The sequence below is a fragment of the Phyllobates terribilis genome, unplaced genomic scaffold (genome assembly GCF_046119375.1).
Source record: "Phyllobates terribilis strain yellow unplaced genomic scaffold, ASM4611937v1 Scaffold_2__4_contigs__length_985480577, whole genome shotgun sequence".
NCBI lineage: Eukaryota > Metazoa > Chordata > Amphibia > Anura > Dendrobatidae > Phyllobates > Phyllobates terribilis.
Window position 1 is genome coordinate 927,891,520 of NW_027362762.1, and position 16,686 is coordinate 927,908,205.

Consider the following 16,686-nt stretch of genomic DNA (forward strand, 5'->3'; position numbering starts at 1 on the left):
TTTGCTTCAGGCCTGGCTCTGGAGCTGGGCCCAGACGGAGCCACAGCTCCCCCTCAGCCCTCTCTGGCTGAGCTCCTCTCTCCACTCCTCCAGGCTGAACAGACCCTGTCTTAAGATGGTGCCCACCTTATATACTCCCTCTGACACCCGAGCCCAGGTCACAATGCAACCATGGGCTCCTCCTATGCCCAGAGTCCCTCCCCTGACTGCTCCTACACTACTGGGATGTCCCTCCCCCCCTCCCACTCCAGCCAGGGACAGACGCTGTCGTACCTGCACATCTATCTGGTGGGAGTACCGTTGTTCTGTCCCCCGGAAATGGGATGAGTGTAGTGCATGCAGCTAACTGAGCTCAGTCCCACCCTCCATCCTTACCCGGGAGTGGAATACCACACCTCTGGATCGAGGTGCAATACCCCTGTAGCAGCCGAGCCCTCGGGGTGCTACATTACGTCCCCATAGAATTTAGTGCCCATGCGGCCCTCCTCCTCATCCTCCTCCTCCTCCTCCCCCATGCTATGTCATTGGATCAATAGATCTTCTGCCTACAATCTTTTTTAAACAAAATAGGAAACAACCATATAAATATACATATCGCTGTCCACAAACTATTCCCTTTATAAATTCTAAGAAAGTAGTGAGTGACGGATAGTGAGTGCGTGGAAGAAGTATACTTAATTCTCATACATGAAGTAATGCGGTTTGCTGGCACTTCGGGGCAAAGTGGAGGATTAGAGCATCACAACAGTAACACCTGTATACCGTACTTTGCATGTTTTCTATAAACCTTTTTAGAAATGGACACATTCGGCGCCATGTCCATAGTCTCCATCTTTCCCCGTTTGCTGACACTGTTCTAGAAGGGATGATTTATGAATCGTGAGAGGAATTCCACCATCGCGTATTATCCTCCCCCTCTAGAAAACTCGGAGTGAGAAGTATGTATTTTGTGGAGAGATTGGGTCTGATCTCGATTATCTCTTGGCTCTGAAGCACCCATGTCTCCTCTGGTATGCATCCATCTGACATCCAGTGATCGGCCTCCTGGTAACATTTCCTTATAGAAAGCCATTAACCACAGTCAATTAGGTAGAACAAGTTGTTATTACGCACTAGATGGATGACGGATCACATTGCTGGAGCTTACGGAGGTCATGTTATACTCCAGGTGGTAACTTGTTTTTTGTAGGATTACCAAACACCAATAATTCGGCATGGAATATTTTTCTTTTATCAAAGTAGGTCCAGTTTAGAAAACTATTATACCTCTCAGCAAGAGGGAAGAGAGACTATAGAAGTGTCTCTCTCCTTCTGGAGGACCTATCCATTATTCCGACAATTTATTGATATGAATGGGCATGGTGTAATGTTTTATTTCTCCTGTGGAGGCGCTGCAGGGAAATTGTACCTTTACTGCCAGGTTTCCCGACAGATTGCTGCTGATTGCTGGGGATCGCAGCAGTGGGAAACTTTGTGATCATATTATTGTCATGGGGCCCTTGTAGGGAATGTCCAAAGATGAAAACCCATTTAACCACTTAAAGGGGTTGTCCAAGACTTTACCATTGATGTCCTAGCCTTAGGTAGGTCATCAATGTCTGATCGGTGGGGGTGCGACACCTGGCACCCACACCAATCAGCTGTTCCCGGTGTCGGCGGCGGCCAGAACAGCTCAGTTGAGGAGCTGCACAGTTTGGCGACAGAATAGCAGCCGCGGCCGGGTACTGCACATCCAGACCCTATTAATTTGAATAAGGGGGGATGTGCAGTACCCAGCCGCAGCCACTATACAGTAGACGGAGCTGTGCCATACAGTTCCGCAACTGAGCACTTCCAGCTGCAGCTGACACCAGGATGAGCTGATCGGCTGGGCTGCCAGGTGTCACACCCGCACCAATCAGACATTGATGACCTACCGTAAGGATAAGCCATCAATATTACAGCCCCGGACAACCCTTTTAATCACCAATTTTTCGTCTTTGCTCTTCTGTTTTTTTCTTCCTCTTTTTCCAGTAGCCATAACTTATTTTTTTTATTTCTTGGTAAACATAGCAGGATGAGCGCTTGTTTTTTGCAGAACGAGTTGCGGTTTTGAGTGACACCATTTAGTTTACCATATAAGGTACTGAAAAGTGTGGAAAAATTTTCAGTTTTGGTAAAATAGTGAAAAGATCGTAATTTCGACATTCTCTGTTTGGTTTAATTTTTTATGACGTTCGATGTGTGGCAAAAACGACAGAGTAACATAATTCCCCAGATAAGTATGATTACGGTGATACCAAACTTCTATTTTTACTATTTTAATGACTTAAAAAATTGTGAACGTCGTAAAAAAATATTTAGTTTCTGTCGCTATTTTTCTTTAGCTTTTTAATTTTTTTCTGTCCATAGAACTGTATGAGGTCCTGTTTTTCCTTTTTTAAATATATAATTTTGGGTTACATATGACATTTTGATAACTTTTTATTGCTTTTTTTTTTTGCGAGATTTCACGACCAACACCCGTCAATTTTGGCTTTTACATTATGTTTTCTTTGCAATGTTTACTCAATGGGTTAAATGTGACGTACACTGGAAGCCCTACCCTGGGAGATGGGGGACTCGGAGCCGGGTCCTGTGTGGTAGATGGGGTGCAGCCGTGGCCCGGACCCGCTCCGTGCCCAGGGCCGTCACATTAAAAAAAGGATGTAATAGGCTATCAGGGTTGAGTGGTTGCTATTGACTATGCCACCTGTGGTACCTGGTGAAGGCCACCAGCGCTGCTGCAGTCCTCTGAGGTGGGATGTTGTGGCAGCCGTCGTTGTTACTACTCCCCACAGGTGGAGCAGGGCCTCAGGGCAGAGACAAAGGATGGAGGGGGTAGTAGTCTAGGAGGTCTGGTGCTGCGTAGTGCGGTGTAGTGCAGAATAAGAGTCCGGAGGCCATAGGGGTTAACTTCCAGGGTTTTTCACTAACGGTGAAGAGTACAGCTGCAAGGCTTCTCCCTGCTCCTCGCGGAGTTCTGCGGTCACTAGGAACGGGGGTCCGACAACCTCCAAGTAAGTCAAGTGTTAAATCAGGACCCCGCACCAGAGTGTTCCTAAACTTCAGACCGGGTCCTTTCCTGTCTGTGTGTGTGTAGAAAGGCCGGGTCTCCCTCTGAACTTCTCTCAGAAAAAGGGTACAGTTGGCAGCTCCGCTCCTTCCGTTACCCGGTGGGATCCTCAGGGCCTACCGGGCTTCCCTGACCAGGACGTAGAGTAGCAAGGTCAGGTGTTGGGGGCCGGTACCCCTCTTGCAGCCAGAATCCCTCTGAATATATCAGCATGGCGAGGACAGGTGGCGTATGCCGCTCCGTCTGCATCCTCCCCGGGATCCATTTGCGGTGAAGCTACACTCCTAAGCTCCGGGCCTTCTTGGTCATGGTCCTTGACCGGGTTGAGACATATGTTAACTCGAACCTGCCCCTTGACCCAAGGCCGGGGTTCAAGGGCCGTGCCTCCATCCTCTGCAGGTCCACACAGGATCCACGCTCAGGGAGGGAGGTCACGATAAGAACAGTCAAAGAACCATCAAAAAAAGGGACCAAGCCACAAAATGGCTGTGTATTATATATCAATTATTAAGTGTCACAAAAATGTGAGTCCTCCACCCTCACCCACTAATTTGGTTCCCCTATCTCTTGGTTCCCCTGTCTCCCAACTCCAGTAGGGGCAGCGGCTGGTGCGTAATAGCCCCCTCTGGTGGGAGAAGTGTGGTGTTGGATGTGGAGGTTGGGTCCTGACCATCACACTGTTCTTACTTCAGAGGTGGAACACTACACTCCATTAAAGAAGTGCAGCATCCCTGTGGCGGTCGAACCCTCAGGGGCGCCACATTAAACATTTTGATTTTTTCATAGATCAGACTTTTATGGATACTGTAATGCCGAATATTTTCATTTTTTTATTCTCTTAAGTTCTTTACTCTTAACTTGGAAAAAAATGGAATGATTTGAATTTTTATGTTTTTTATTTTAATATTTTTTAAATCTTTTTTTTTTTACTCTGTACATTACTTTTTAGTCTCCCTGTTGGGACTTAAAGCTTTGATCACTTGCTCTTTAAATTGCAACACTAGACTAGACAACGACAGATACCTTCATCAGCACCATGCGATCACATCACAGGGGTAAGATCATGTCACTGTGGGGGGTGGTTGATTGCAAGTGGACTTTAAGGGGTTAACAGAAGCAATCTGAACTATCTCTGGTTGCTGCTGTTAGTAGCAGATACCAGGGGTGTACCTATGAGGTCACCTGCCCCTTGTGGAGACCTTCATCGACACCCTGTGAACACATTATAGGGGCAAGATCATGTCATGGTGAAGGCTTATTTCCAGTGAACTATAAGGGGTTAACAGCACCAATCAGAACAAGCACTGATCACTGCTGTGAGAAGTAAATGCCAGGGATGAAATAGTGAAAAAAATGCAACTCTGTGACAGTCATTTTAGGTTTTGTTTTTACGGAGTTCATTGTACGGCAAAAATTACCTGGAAACATGATTCTCTAGGACAGTATAAGTGCTAAACTTTTGTATACAGTACAGACCAAAAGTATGGACACACCTTCTCATTTAAAGATTTTTCTGTATTTTCATGACTATGAAAATTGTACATTCACACTGAAGGCATCAAAACTATGAATTAACACATGTGGAATTACATACTTAACAAAAAAGTGTGAAACAACTGAAAATATGTCTTATATTCTAGGTTCTTCAAAGTAGCCACCTTTTGCTTTGATGACTGCTTTGCACACTCTTGGCATTCTCTTGATGAGCTTCAAGAGGTAGTCACCGGAAATGGTTTTCACTTCACAGGTGTACCCTGTCAGGTTTAATAAGTGGGATTTCTTGCCTTATAAATGGGGTTGGGACCATCAGTTGTGTTGCGCAGAATTCTGGAGGATACACAGCTGATAGTCTTACTGAATAGACTGTTAGAATTTGTATTATGGCAAGAAAAAAGCAGCTAAGTAAAGAAAAACGAGTGGCCATCATTACTTTAAGAAATGAAAGTCAGTCAGTGCGAAAAATTGGGCAAACTTTGAAAGTGTCCCCAAGTGCAGTTGCAAAAAACCATCAAGCGCTACAAAGAAACTGGCTCACATGAGGACCGCCCCAGGAAAGGAAGACCAAGAGTCACCTCTGCTTCTGAGGATAAGTTTATCCGAGTCACCAGCCTCAGAAATCAAAGGTTAACAGCAGCTCAGATTAGAGACCAGGTCAATGCCACACAGAGTTCGAGCAGCAGACACATCTCTACAACAACTGTTAAGAGGAGACTTTGTGCAACAGGCCTTCATGGTAAAATAGCTGCTAGGAAACCACTGCTAAGGACAGGCAACAAGCAGAAGAGAAAAGTTTGGGCTAAAGAACACAAGGAATGGACATTGGATCAGTGGAAATCTGTGCTTTGCACTGATGAGTCCAAATTTGAGATCTTTGGTTCCAACCACCGTGTCTTTGTGCGACGCAGAAAAGGTGAACGGATGGACTCTACATGCCTGGTTCCCACCGTGAAGCATGGAGGAGGAGGTGTGATGGTGTGGGGATGCTTTGCTGGTGACACTGTTGGGGATTTATTCAAAATTGAAGGCATACTGAACCAGCATGGCTACCACTGCATCTTGCAGCAGCATGCTATTCCATCCGGTTTGCGTTTAGTTGGACCATCATTTATTTTTCAACAGGACCATGACCCCAAACATACCTCCAGGCTGTGTAAAGGTTATTTGACCAAGAAGGAGAATGATGGGGTGCTACGCCAGATGACTTGGCCTCCACAGTCACCAGACCTGAACCCCAATCGAGATGGTTTGGGGTGAGCTGGACCGCAGAGTGAAGGCAAAAGGGCCAACAAGTGCTAAGCATCTCTGGGAACTCCTTCAAGATTGTTGGAAGACCATTTCCAGTGACTACCTCTTGAAGCTCATCAAGAGAATGTCAAGAGTGTGCAAAGCAGTCATCAAAGCAAAAGGTGGCTACTTTGAAGAACCTAGAATATAAGACATATTTTCAGTTGTTTCACACTTTTTTGTTAAGTATATAATTCCACATGTGTTAATTCATAGTTTTGATGCCTTCAGTGTGAATGTACAAACTTTTGGTTTGTACTATATATATATATATATATATATATATATATATATATATATATATATATATATAAAATAAAAATAATGAGATGACTCTGCTGGATCTGTCCTAGTCTATACAGCAAAGCTAAAAAGTGAACTTCAGAGAAAACAAAGTATTAACCTATTGTGTCTACTCCAGTAGCTGATGAGAAAACTGCAATTTTTTTAAGTTTGCTCACAATAAATTAAAAACAGCGCCACCAATTTAAAAAAAATAAATAAATAAAAACTTGATTTATGTTGATAAGTAAATTTCTGATAACCAGTACGCACCTAAAAGAGAACTATAAGCAGGTATTTAGCTGACCGGATAATTCCCATCTTCCGGGTTTGCTGTTTGACCCTCATAGCACAGTAAACGGACAGTGTAATGGGACCAGTTTATCCTACTCCCTACCCAAGGTGTTATTTCATCCGAGCGCGGTACTTGCGGCCAGCACATCGTCTCCAAATATCTGAGACGCCTTTGTTGTTGGTGCAGATACTGTGACTAATGTGGTCATATTGACCGAGCGAGGATTAGAATCACATTTCATGTGTGTTTATTAGTTATTTAACTCATTATTGCCTCACAATCTAAACCATATAAATAGGATTGTATAATTCCTTTGTACATTAAGAAGATCCACTTTTGGGGGAGTGAGGATTGCTGGCCAAGTCAAAGGGTAATGCTAGGTTGGTGGTCTTTAAAACTAGGAATGGCGTCCCTAAAATAAGACAAACTTAGGCTTGCATCATATGGCCATAATGCAGTCACATTATAGGGTCGGTATTACGCCACTGCACCCAAACCCAATCATATAATCATATAATGTTAGAGTTGGAAGAGACCTCCAGGGTCATCATGTCCAACCTCCTGCTAAATACAGAATTCACTAAACCATCTCAGACAGATGTCTGTCCAGCCTCTGTATGAAGACTTCCATTCAAGGAGAACTCACCACCTCTTGTGGCCCGCCTGTTCCACTCATTGATCATCCTCACTGTCAAAAAGTTTTTCTAATATCTAATCTGTATCTTCTCCCTTTCATTCTCATTCCATTGCTTCTCATGTTTCCATGTGCAAATGAGAATAGAGATGATCCCTCTACACTGTGATGTCCCTTCAGATATTTGTAGACAATCCCTGCTGCCCTAAGAACACAATACTGGTGAATTTTATAGCATCTTCTCTTGGAGATACAGGATCATAGTCACAACCCCATTTTTAAAAATGTGCCTCTTCCGTAACACAGCCATTCTCCAACCCCTCCATGCCCCATAGTGATGCAAAAGAAACCTTCTGAAAGTGCTACAGGGATGTTTTGGAAGTGTCCAATATATTTTACAACTATTCCGGGAGTCTGAAAGGTTTGGCCATTTTATGGAAGTCTCCTAAAAGGTTGTAACCACAAAAAACTATCTGTATTGCCTAGATTAATAAACCCATACACTGTCCAGACTGATAGTGCCATACTCGGTCCAGACCAGGTGTTACAGTCCAGAACAATAGCGCCACACACTGTCCATATGTGAGATGCAGAAGTAGTGCCGTTGCAGAGTGTGACATGCAGAAGTAGTGCTGTTGCTTTAAAAGCATTCAGCAACTATTAGAAGTAACACAAGCACAGGAGACAGGAAGTGTTGTGCTCCAGAAGCATCCAGCAACTAGATGGGTTAACACAGTCACAGGAGAAGGGGAGTGTTTTAGCAGAGCCCCAGGGGGATTGTGGGGAAGTTGTTTACTGTCTGACTGAAGCCGAAGAGAAAGGTGGTGTGTTATCTGTATCTCACAAAAGTGCAGGAAAGAGAACAGGATTCAAATCCAGGGTGAAGCTCAACACAGGTCAGATACCCTGCACTGTTAGATCAGGAAGTCTATCATCGGGCAGGAAGATAAGGACTGGAAGGAATTGTGTCACAGGGATCATCTCCCTCATCAAATCCTCCCCCCCTCCATCTCCATGCAGGATAAAGAATGATGTGTACTGTTGTGTCCTTTAGAAAGAAAAGACTGTGGTTGTGTATGCATAGAAGTGTGCTGCTAAGAGATCTAATTTATACTGAATGATGCTACTGGAGAGACTGTAATACTGTGCCTTGTGAATAAACTATTGTATTGTTACGGAAGCCGGTTGCTCAAGACACTCAGACTGTACTGTAATAAAGATTGTTGCTGTAATATCCCTGAATTGTACTGGCCGTGCTTCAGATTAAATTCCACTGTTAAACTGTTGAAAAAGACTCTTGTCAGATGTGTCTGGTCAGCAATTGAATCTATCGTGTGCCTGAGAGAAGCTGCAGCCTATGGTCGCCCTGAGTAACGGTTCTCCCAGGATTCCAAAGAATTCATGAAACCTGTCTCACCCTATCTGAACCTAGCGGCGTGCTTGTAACACATACCACTTGTGCTATGTACTGCTCAGACCATTAGTGCAGTACACTGCCAAGAACAGTAAAGTCATACACTGCCCAAACTCATATCTCACAACTCTTACAGAACAGAAAGAGGGACAAGAGGCAAGAGGAGATGTTAGAGGGGGCTGTGGTGGTGAGGGACCTTCAGCAGATGACCGGTAATACAGGGCGTAGCCCCAGATCCAGGACTGTCCATTGTATCCGTGATGGTTGGGACTAGAGATGAGCAGATTGATTCATGGGACTCCGGTCCAGTATCTAGTTCAGTGGTACCGGGCAGCTGGACAGGAGGCCACGAATCTCTAACCTTCCGTTGTCCCCGGCGGCCTTTGATCACCCAAAGCTGGTGCGGCGTCATCTGTGCATCCTGCTCATCTCTAGTTGGGACCTGTGGATTTATTTTTTGTTCCTTCATTCACAGTCGGAGCTGCCAGAACTTTCTCATCTTTATGTAACTTCACGATATGACACCTTGCTTTTTTGTGTCTGTAAGGCTATGTTCACACATAGTTTTTTGTTTTCTGCAGGTGTCCGTACCAAACTAAGCAATAACAATCTTCTCTGGCTATTGCATTTTTGCTGCATTTTTTATGCATTTTCCCTGTTATTTTATGCATTAGTGCAGATTTGAAGGAGCATTTTTGATGTGTTTTTTACAGTACAGAAAAATTTTGATTCTGCACATAAAAGAGTAACTGCAGTTTTTTACATGCATTGTTTTCAGGCTCCACGATGAAGCCTTCAGAGAAAAAGAAGCCTCAAAACCGCAGAGTTCAGCAGCGTCTTTAGACGTACAGTTGGCGTAGTTTACATGAAATAACATCCGATTTGATCGGACAGTTAGCAGCAGCAGAATTTGTGTGCAAAAAAAGCTGCAGAAAAAATGCAATATTTATGCTACAAATGAACAGGCTCTTTATAAGCTTCTATGTAGAGCGTGAAAAAATGAATGTTAAAAACCACTGTTGCATTTTTTAAGTGCAGAATCAAAGTTTTTCTGTTATTAAAAAAAAAACATTAAAACACTGCTTCAAATCTGCAGCAAAACACAGAGAAGATTATTATCGCGTCATCTGGTGTGGACACTTACTGAAACCGTGCAGATAGAAAGCAGTAGAAAAAAAAACGCAGCATTTACGCTACATTTGAACAAGGCCTAGAGAAAAAAAAAAATCAATCACGCATTTTTTTATGCCATGCACTGATCACCGCAAATAATCTGATCATTTTGTTGGACGGGTTGTAACGATTACATTGACATCAAATATGTCTGTTATTTGCTGATTTGGGATCTTTATTTTTTAAAGCACTTAAAAAAGGACATTGTTGTAATTGTTTTTCATTGTTTTTTTTTAGCAATTTTATAGGAAGAAAACAATCTGAGTTTTATTTTCCCTCTAGTGTACAGGGACATAGAAATGCAATGTTATATATGATATAGCTCTATGTACCAGTACAATCTGCCTTTGAGTTCAGAGCCTATAATGCACATTCAAGTAGAGAAAATTCTCCTATAGCTGTTAGTGTAGACTGTGGCTCGCAGCTTTTGCTGCTTCTTCTAATGTTACAGGTTGGGAGTTCGAATCCTGGTGAGATCAGATCTCAAGAAAAGAGAAGAATTGTTTATTTAATTCAATGTGTTTGCCGAGTAGTGAAATGCAGCCCCCGCCCCAGAGGAGGAGAAGCTACAGAGCAATGAAGACGGCCAGAGAGAAGATATCGCTCAGAGTGAGTGGATGTCGGGACACAGTCCTGACTTCCCGGGTTAGTGGGACAGTCCCGCTGAATCCGGGATGGTTAGGAACGATAGCAAACTAATAGAACCATACAACAACCCCATAATAATTAAAGGGGGTATCCAGTGCAAAAAAAATGTTCTCAAATGTGCTAAAAATTAAGGATTAATAGATTAAAACTATACTTCATGTTTTATACGCTTCTTGATCTTTAACCTTTGATCCTGGGCCCTGGCAAATCCTTTTCCAGTTTGTGCCCAAAGCAGTACATTGTATCCTGGGTTGACATGTGTCCCGAGCTGTGTGTAAAGGGGGCTGGATAACTGTACTTTTAAATAGCAAAGCCAGCCCCCTACTTTGTCTATCTAATAGGAAAAAAGGAGCTAGCTTAAAGGAGTTTTTTGGTTTCAGAAAACCCCTGAACTCCGGCTGCAGATGGTTAAAAAAAAACAAATTGTTCATTACTCACCCTCCCATGATCCAGCGCTGGCTTCGAATTTTGGCAGTGTTTACCTCTTTTAGGTGGGCACAAAAGCGTGGTTGACCATGTTAATGAGCCCACCTCAGAAAGATGGACATTGCCAAAACGGAGGCCAGAGAGAACACACAGTGACTCCATCTGCCTCATTACAAGTCAATGGCCGGTCTGGGGTTATACCCAAATCCCGTTTTTCAGGACTTCAGATGGAAGCCTGGATGGAGCTTCTGACATGTGAACCAAACCCAATGTGAACAAACACTTAGAACACCTCAGTTAGTTATTTATGAATACTTAGAACTTGGCGCTGAGAATACGTTTCCTCGTTGCATCAATCACTGCCAGCACATACATGTTTTTACACGGTTTCCCTATGAAATTACCGCTCAGGTAAATGGCTTCACGGCACATAACTGAAGCTCTTTATAGATCTATAGTGAAATGTTACAACACGCAGACCTTAGTTAATTACACCCACTCCCAGAGTACATCATTAACACTTAGCAGGGTTTTATTTCTACGAATAGCAGGTTTAAAAAAAAAGATAAAAAAAAGTTATTAAAATAAATTAAAACATTCTTACATAGAGAGGTGACCAGTAAATATAGTATTCAGTGAATTAAAAATTGTCTATGAAACAAACTGGTCAATATAAGTAAGATTGAATGAGAAGCTGCAGTTGCATCCCCCTCCTCCCCCTGATTTTCTGCTCTTTTGGGAACAGAGGACTGTGAATATTTTATATGGAGTCTGCAGGCAAAACAGTAGTGCGGGCTGGATAACTGTTCATTTAGATAGAAACGCCAGACCCCTTTGTAGTCTATGTATTGATTGGCAGAGAAAGGGTATCAATCAAGGGCAGTACTAGGAGAGCATGGGCCCCATAGCAAAGTATTAAATGGGGTCTTCTCCACTTATCTCCCCTGATACCCATCTACCTGCTTATCCGGGTTGAGCCCCTTGTCAGTGCCATCCACTCTGGCACAAAGAAGGGGCACTTTTACTTGTAGAGCGGGCAGCACTACAAGAGGATCCAACGAAGAAGACCCATAGGGAGGGGATCCTGAGAACCACACAGAAGAGCTGACTAGCTAATCTGTTGGGCACAAGAAGAGCGATGTACAAGTTTAGTTTCCCTTTAAATATTGGTTCAAACCCTAGACCACTTGGCGTTAACCACTGAGCTACTCTAGACCTCCATGGACAGTACAGTAGTACTAAACCACTCTGTTAAGATGTATATCATGGAGAAAGTTAACAATGTGAGTATAATTGGACACCAAGGCTGAAGGAGGTAAATTTTGTCATCTCTGGAAACTCCTCATTATAAAATTCTTAATTTCCTCCAAATGCACCAAAGCCTAGACATTTCTGATATTTCTCTTCCCACCCCACCGAAAGTCGAAAGTAGCCACTAGCTACATCATTTGAGACATTTTTATATTTAGCCGCCGTGTTAAATTCCCATTGTTAATGAGAAAAGTGAAAAGCTGGAAAAGAAAAGCCAGAACTCATTGTAAGATTTCTTCCTGAGCGCTGGCTGTGAGTGTGAGAACTTGTAACTGTGCAGGATAGGGAAGGCCAAGGAGGCCAAACGTAATGTTGTTTTATGCATTCCCTCGCAGCAGGCATGGAAGCGATTAGAGAACGTGCAGGGAGGGATAAGAGCAGGCAGGGAGATAGCTAAAGGAGAGATCTGATCGTACAGATGACACAGAGCGGAAAAACCAATGACCCAAGAAAGAATTCCCTAGAATAATCCCACCACTGCAAATGTACAATCTCCAAGGAAGACGAATGTTCTGAGTCATGGCAAGAACCAAACCTGCTGCCATATGGATGTTTAATCATCACCTCTTTAATGTACCTACAATTCCTACTAAGCCTAATACTAGGTTGATGGAGGCCACTGGTCAGCAGGATCTACCGGCCAACTGATGTCTGCAAGGACAATCAGTGCAAGTATTTCAAGTTTTGTCATGTTAGATATTAACAAGTCATTTGTTTTCATTGTAGATATATGGGGAGCCAGAGCTATCTGGTGGCTGCTTATTGCTACCTTGCGATACCAATAAAAACATACCGTTTGATTTTTCTTCTAAGTCACAGTCCAGGTGGATGGGTTACTGGAGAATTATATAAGCAAAACAGAAATCCAAGGTGATGTTCCCCCACTAGGATCCCAAGGTGGTGGTCCCACAGGGCTCTCTCAATATTGCTGATAGTCGTATCCCTACACAGCAGGACATCTCCTTGCCAGTCCCATCATATTCCATATTGTGTGGTTGCGGCACCTACCATGGCCGATAGATGGTCACACATCTCTGGCTTGCATGATGTCTTCAATAGCTATACTATCCTGGTGCTGCTGCTGCCAGTGCAGGCTGGACATCTCCTCGCCGGTTCCATCATATTCTATACTGTGCAGTTGCTACACCTGCCACTGACGATAGATACCCACCCAATTCTTGCCTGTTTAATGTCTTCTATAGTTATACCATTCTACTTTTGACAGGGTTTCAAATGCTGTCCCTATACAGCAGGACATATCCTTGCCAGTCCCATCATATTGTTAACTGTGTGGTTGCTGCAGCTGCCAAAAGATTAGACACGTATTTTATGCCTGTACAACGTCTTCTATAGCTATTCTGTACTGCTGCTGCCAGTGCTGACCTGATACAAGCAGACATCTGCTTGCCAGTCCCATCATAGCAAAACATCTCCAGCCTGTCCATTGTCTTCTATTAGTAGAGTATACTGTACATCTGCTGGGAACTTTCTTCTGTGCAGGGTTAATAAAACCTGAAATAGCTGCCAAAAGGGATAATTTTTGGACTTAAAAAAGAAACACTGTTTGCTATTTTTCCAAACAGTAAACCTGTCGCTGATCCCAAAAAGGGATAATTTTGATTGTCTTGTTAAAAAAAAAGTCAATTTGTTAATTGCTTCAAAAAGCAGCTTTTTGACAGACTTGTTAGAAACCTATCATTTCTTAATTTTCCAAACAACAAACCGGCTACTACTCACCAAAAAGTGATCATTTTTGGACTGACATTTGTCAAAAAGCCATGGATTCTTCAATGTACACCCCCTCTGGATAAATACTGGCACTGATGGCATCTGCCCCCAAAAATAGATAATTTTGGGATGTTTTTACATTTCAATAAAACATCAGCCTAGAATCCATCAGTGCAGTGTGTTATTACGCAGGCTTTTAGTTTTCACCGGTCATTTTCTGCCTATCCATAGCCATATATGTTGAGGTCACTTTATGTTAAAAAGCTTGAAAATGGTTCAAAAAAGTGCTAGGAGATGTTAGCACGTTACACATGGCATTTCCAGGCATCGGGAGGCTTTGCAGTACTTGTTCTCTATGGAGCTGCCAGAAACAGTTGAGTACAGCACTAAGCCGCCCCACAGAGAATGAATGGAGTGCAGGTAGAGGATTCACATTGCCGTTCCATACTAATGGAGATAAAAGTTTCCCAGTCTGTGAATTGATCGGACCTTCACCACTCAACAAGTTATCAGCAATTCTCAAAATTTTTCGGCCAAAAATGATGCACGACAAAGCGCACGCTCACTCTGTCGGCACCATGATTGTCTATGGCCCCATCGGCGCATAAGCTAGAAACCCGATTTGCGGGGGGTTTGGACGTAAGTACTGACGGGACCATCGAACGGGTGCCAACACCCTAACACAGATGGCACCTGCCTTGTATGGAGCGGGCTCAGCTCCTGAGTCTGCTCCTGACAGCTGCATCCGGCATGTGTCGTCGGGAAGGGTTTGAGAGGTTGTCGCAGAACAGACATATCCACACCCTCTACTCATTCTCTTCTAAGGGAGTCACTGTCACTGAGGTCAGACACCAGTTGGTCGGGACCCTCTTCTTTGAGATAGGTGAGACATGGATCTATTAGATATTTATATCATGCAATATGGCATATAAGTCTGTCATGAGACAACCCCATTAAGCAGCAAGTGAACTGATTGCTTTAAAAGTTGTATTAGAAGCAGGAAAAATGGGTAAAGACCTCAGGACCTCTGGCCAAATTGTGATAACTAGATGACTCGGTCAGAGCATCTCTATAATGGTAGGCTTTATGGCAGGTAGTGGCTAATATCTACCAACTGAAAGACAACCAGGTTTGCCAATCATCCAGAAATTCCTGGACAGTCCGGAAAAATAGAGCACTTTGTTCCCCTCTCCATAAAATAATTTGATGCCTCAGTGATTTTTTTTTTTAAAAAGCTGAGGAAAGTTGTACAGGTTTCTATTATCTTAATTCTCATCATTTTACATGTGATGGTGAATACTTCTCATGTCTATATATATATATATATAAAGGTAATTTTATTTTTTTTGCCTGCTTGTATTTAGGGCTAAAGAACTATTTTTTTTGCAATTGGGTTTCATTAACAATTTTGCACCGTTTGCTGTATACATCCTCCATATTGCACTGTCTATTGCTGGCTACAGAATGAATTAACTGAGAATCTGTCAGTGAGCTCATTCTAACAGTACAACAAGAGAGGTTGCAACTCTTTTATCTGACTATTTCTGTGCTCCTCTCAGCTGATTTAAGACAACTTCAAGGTTGAATGTTCTGGGAAAGAAAGAGCCTGCCGAAGTCAAATGGGCAAAATTTTTGAATGAAACCTAATTGCAAAAAATTTATTTATTTTTTTTAAATATATGCACTTAAAAAAAAATTGTCCCCTTTAAATAATTTATTAGGATTTTCCAATGTGTCCGTAATAAATATTGGATGTTCAGGATTTTTTATGAAATGATGGATCCTGGCAAACCTGATGGATCGTCAGCTGGGGTATGGGCGCCCAGAGCCACATACAGAGTGAAGGCTAGCCGGTCTGGCCCAATCCTACAGAAGAGCTACTGTAGCAGAAATTGTAACAAAAGTTACTGCTGGTTACATAGAAAGGAACGTAGCTGGTATTAATGTTACAACGTAACCTAATAATATTCTGCGTCATCACAAGGTCGCTCCATTAGGGATGACTCACCTGAGAAGTCCGCCAGGGCAGAGACCTCCGTGGTCCAGAGCAAGAAGATGCAGAGTGCAATGCTGGTGTGTATCACTGGCTTCACCTGTCTCCCTTCATTCCCATCTCGATTGATCATGATGTGGAGCTCCTGCCTGGGGACTCACATGATCTGATCTTCTATCCAGCCAGTCCTGGGAAACAAGGGGTCATGTCTCAAGGACCTGTAGATCCGAGCTGTCAGGGGTCTTCATATACAATGTGACTCAGGGCTCATTCCTCATTGACTATGTGCTTTCCTTCACACACCCCCTTTCTGGATCTGTTCTTACGTGTCCTTGTAGCTCTTACATCATTCCAGGAGGGCAGCCAGGTACTCCAAAGGGGCACAGGAGCGCCGTAAAAGTGCTTGGCCCCAGGGCCGGTTGCGTATCAGTAAAAGGGTCCAGTTTCCTTTTCAGTAGTCTGTGCCATCATCAGTGATCAGGGGGAATAACAGAGGAGCCCTCCCTGCTCCGGCTGCACGTGGAATGTTTGGTGACCCAGACATATCCTCCCACTTACACAACTTCTACTGTTTGGGAGTCAATGGGGCTTGGGAACATGTGCGACTGAAGCCATCTAGTGGCAAGCTGCTACTCATATGTTATTTGTGGTTTTGGGAAATGCATGCCAATCAGAATGTAATACCATTTCTGCACTGGAGGACGACTGGGAAATCATCCTGACCCTTACTGGGATCCCAGAATATTCACAAGTTATAAAGAATCCTGGATTCCCGGGATGTGGCGACTTGAGCTGCACAATGTAATGTGTCTAAGATTCAAGCTGTTTAATTTCCCCACAGACTTTTCATACATTATTGTTCATCATTTCCAGTGTCTTTGTGGGAGGAGACTGTTTATTTCCC

General features: G+C 43.3%; 1 protein-coding gene across 2 annotated transcripts in view; it reads right to left on the reverse strand.

Annotated features, from left to right (window-relative positions):
- The window catches only part of EVA1C (eva-1 homolog C), a 96,018-nt gene extending 79,652 nt beyond the window's left edge, over positions 1 to 16,366 (reverse strand). For both annotated transcript variants that reach the window (XM_073668310.1, XM_073668309.1), the window contains exon 1: positions 15,798 to 16,366. In XM_073668310.1, coding sequence (XP_073524411.1) covers positions 15,798 to 15,915 — 118 coding nt within the window. In that variant the 5' untranslated portion in view covers positions 15,916 to 16,366. The remainder of the gene's footprint in view (positions 1 to 15,797) is intronic.
- Positions 16,367 to 16,686: the final 320 nt, after the last annotated feature.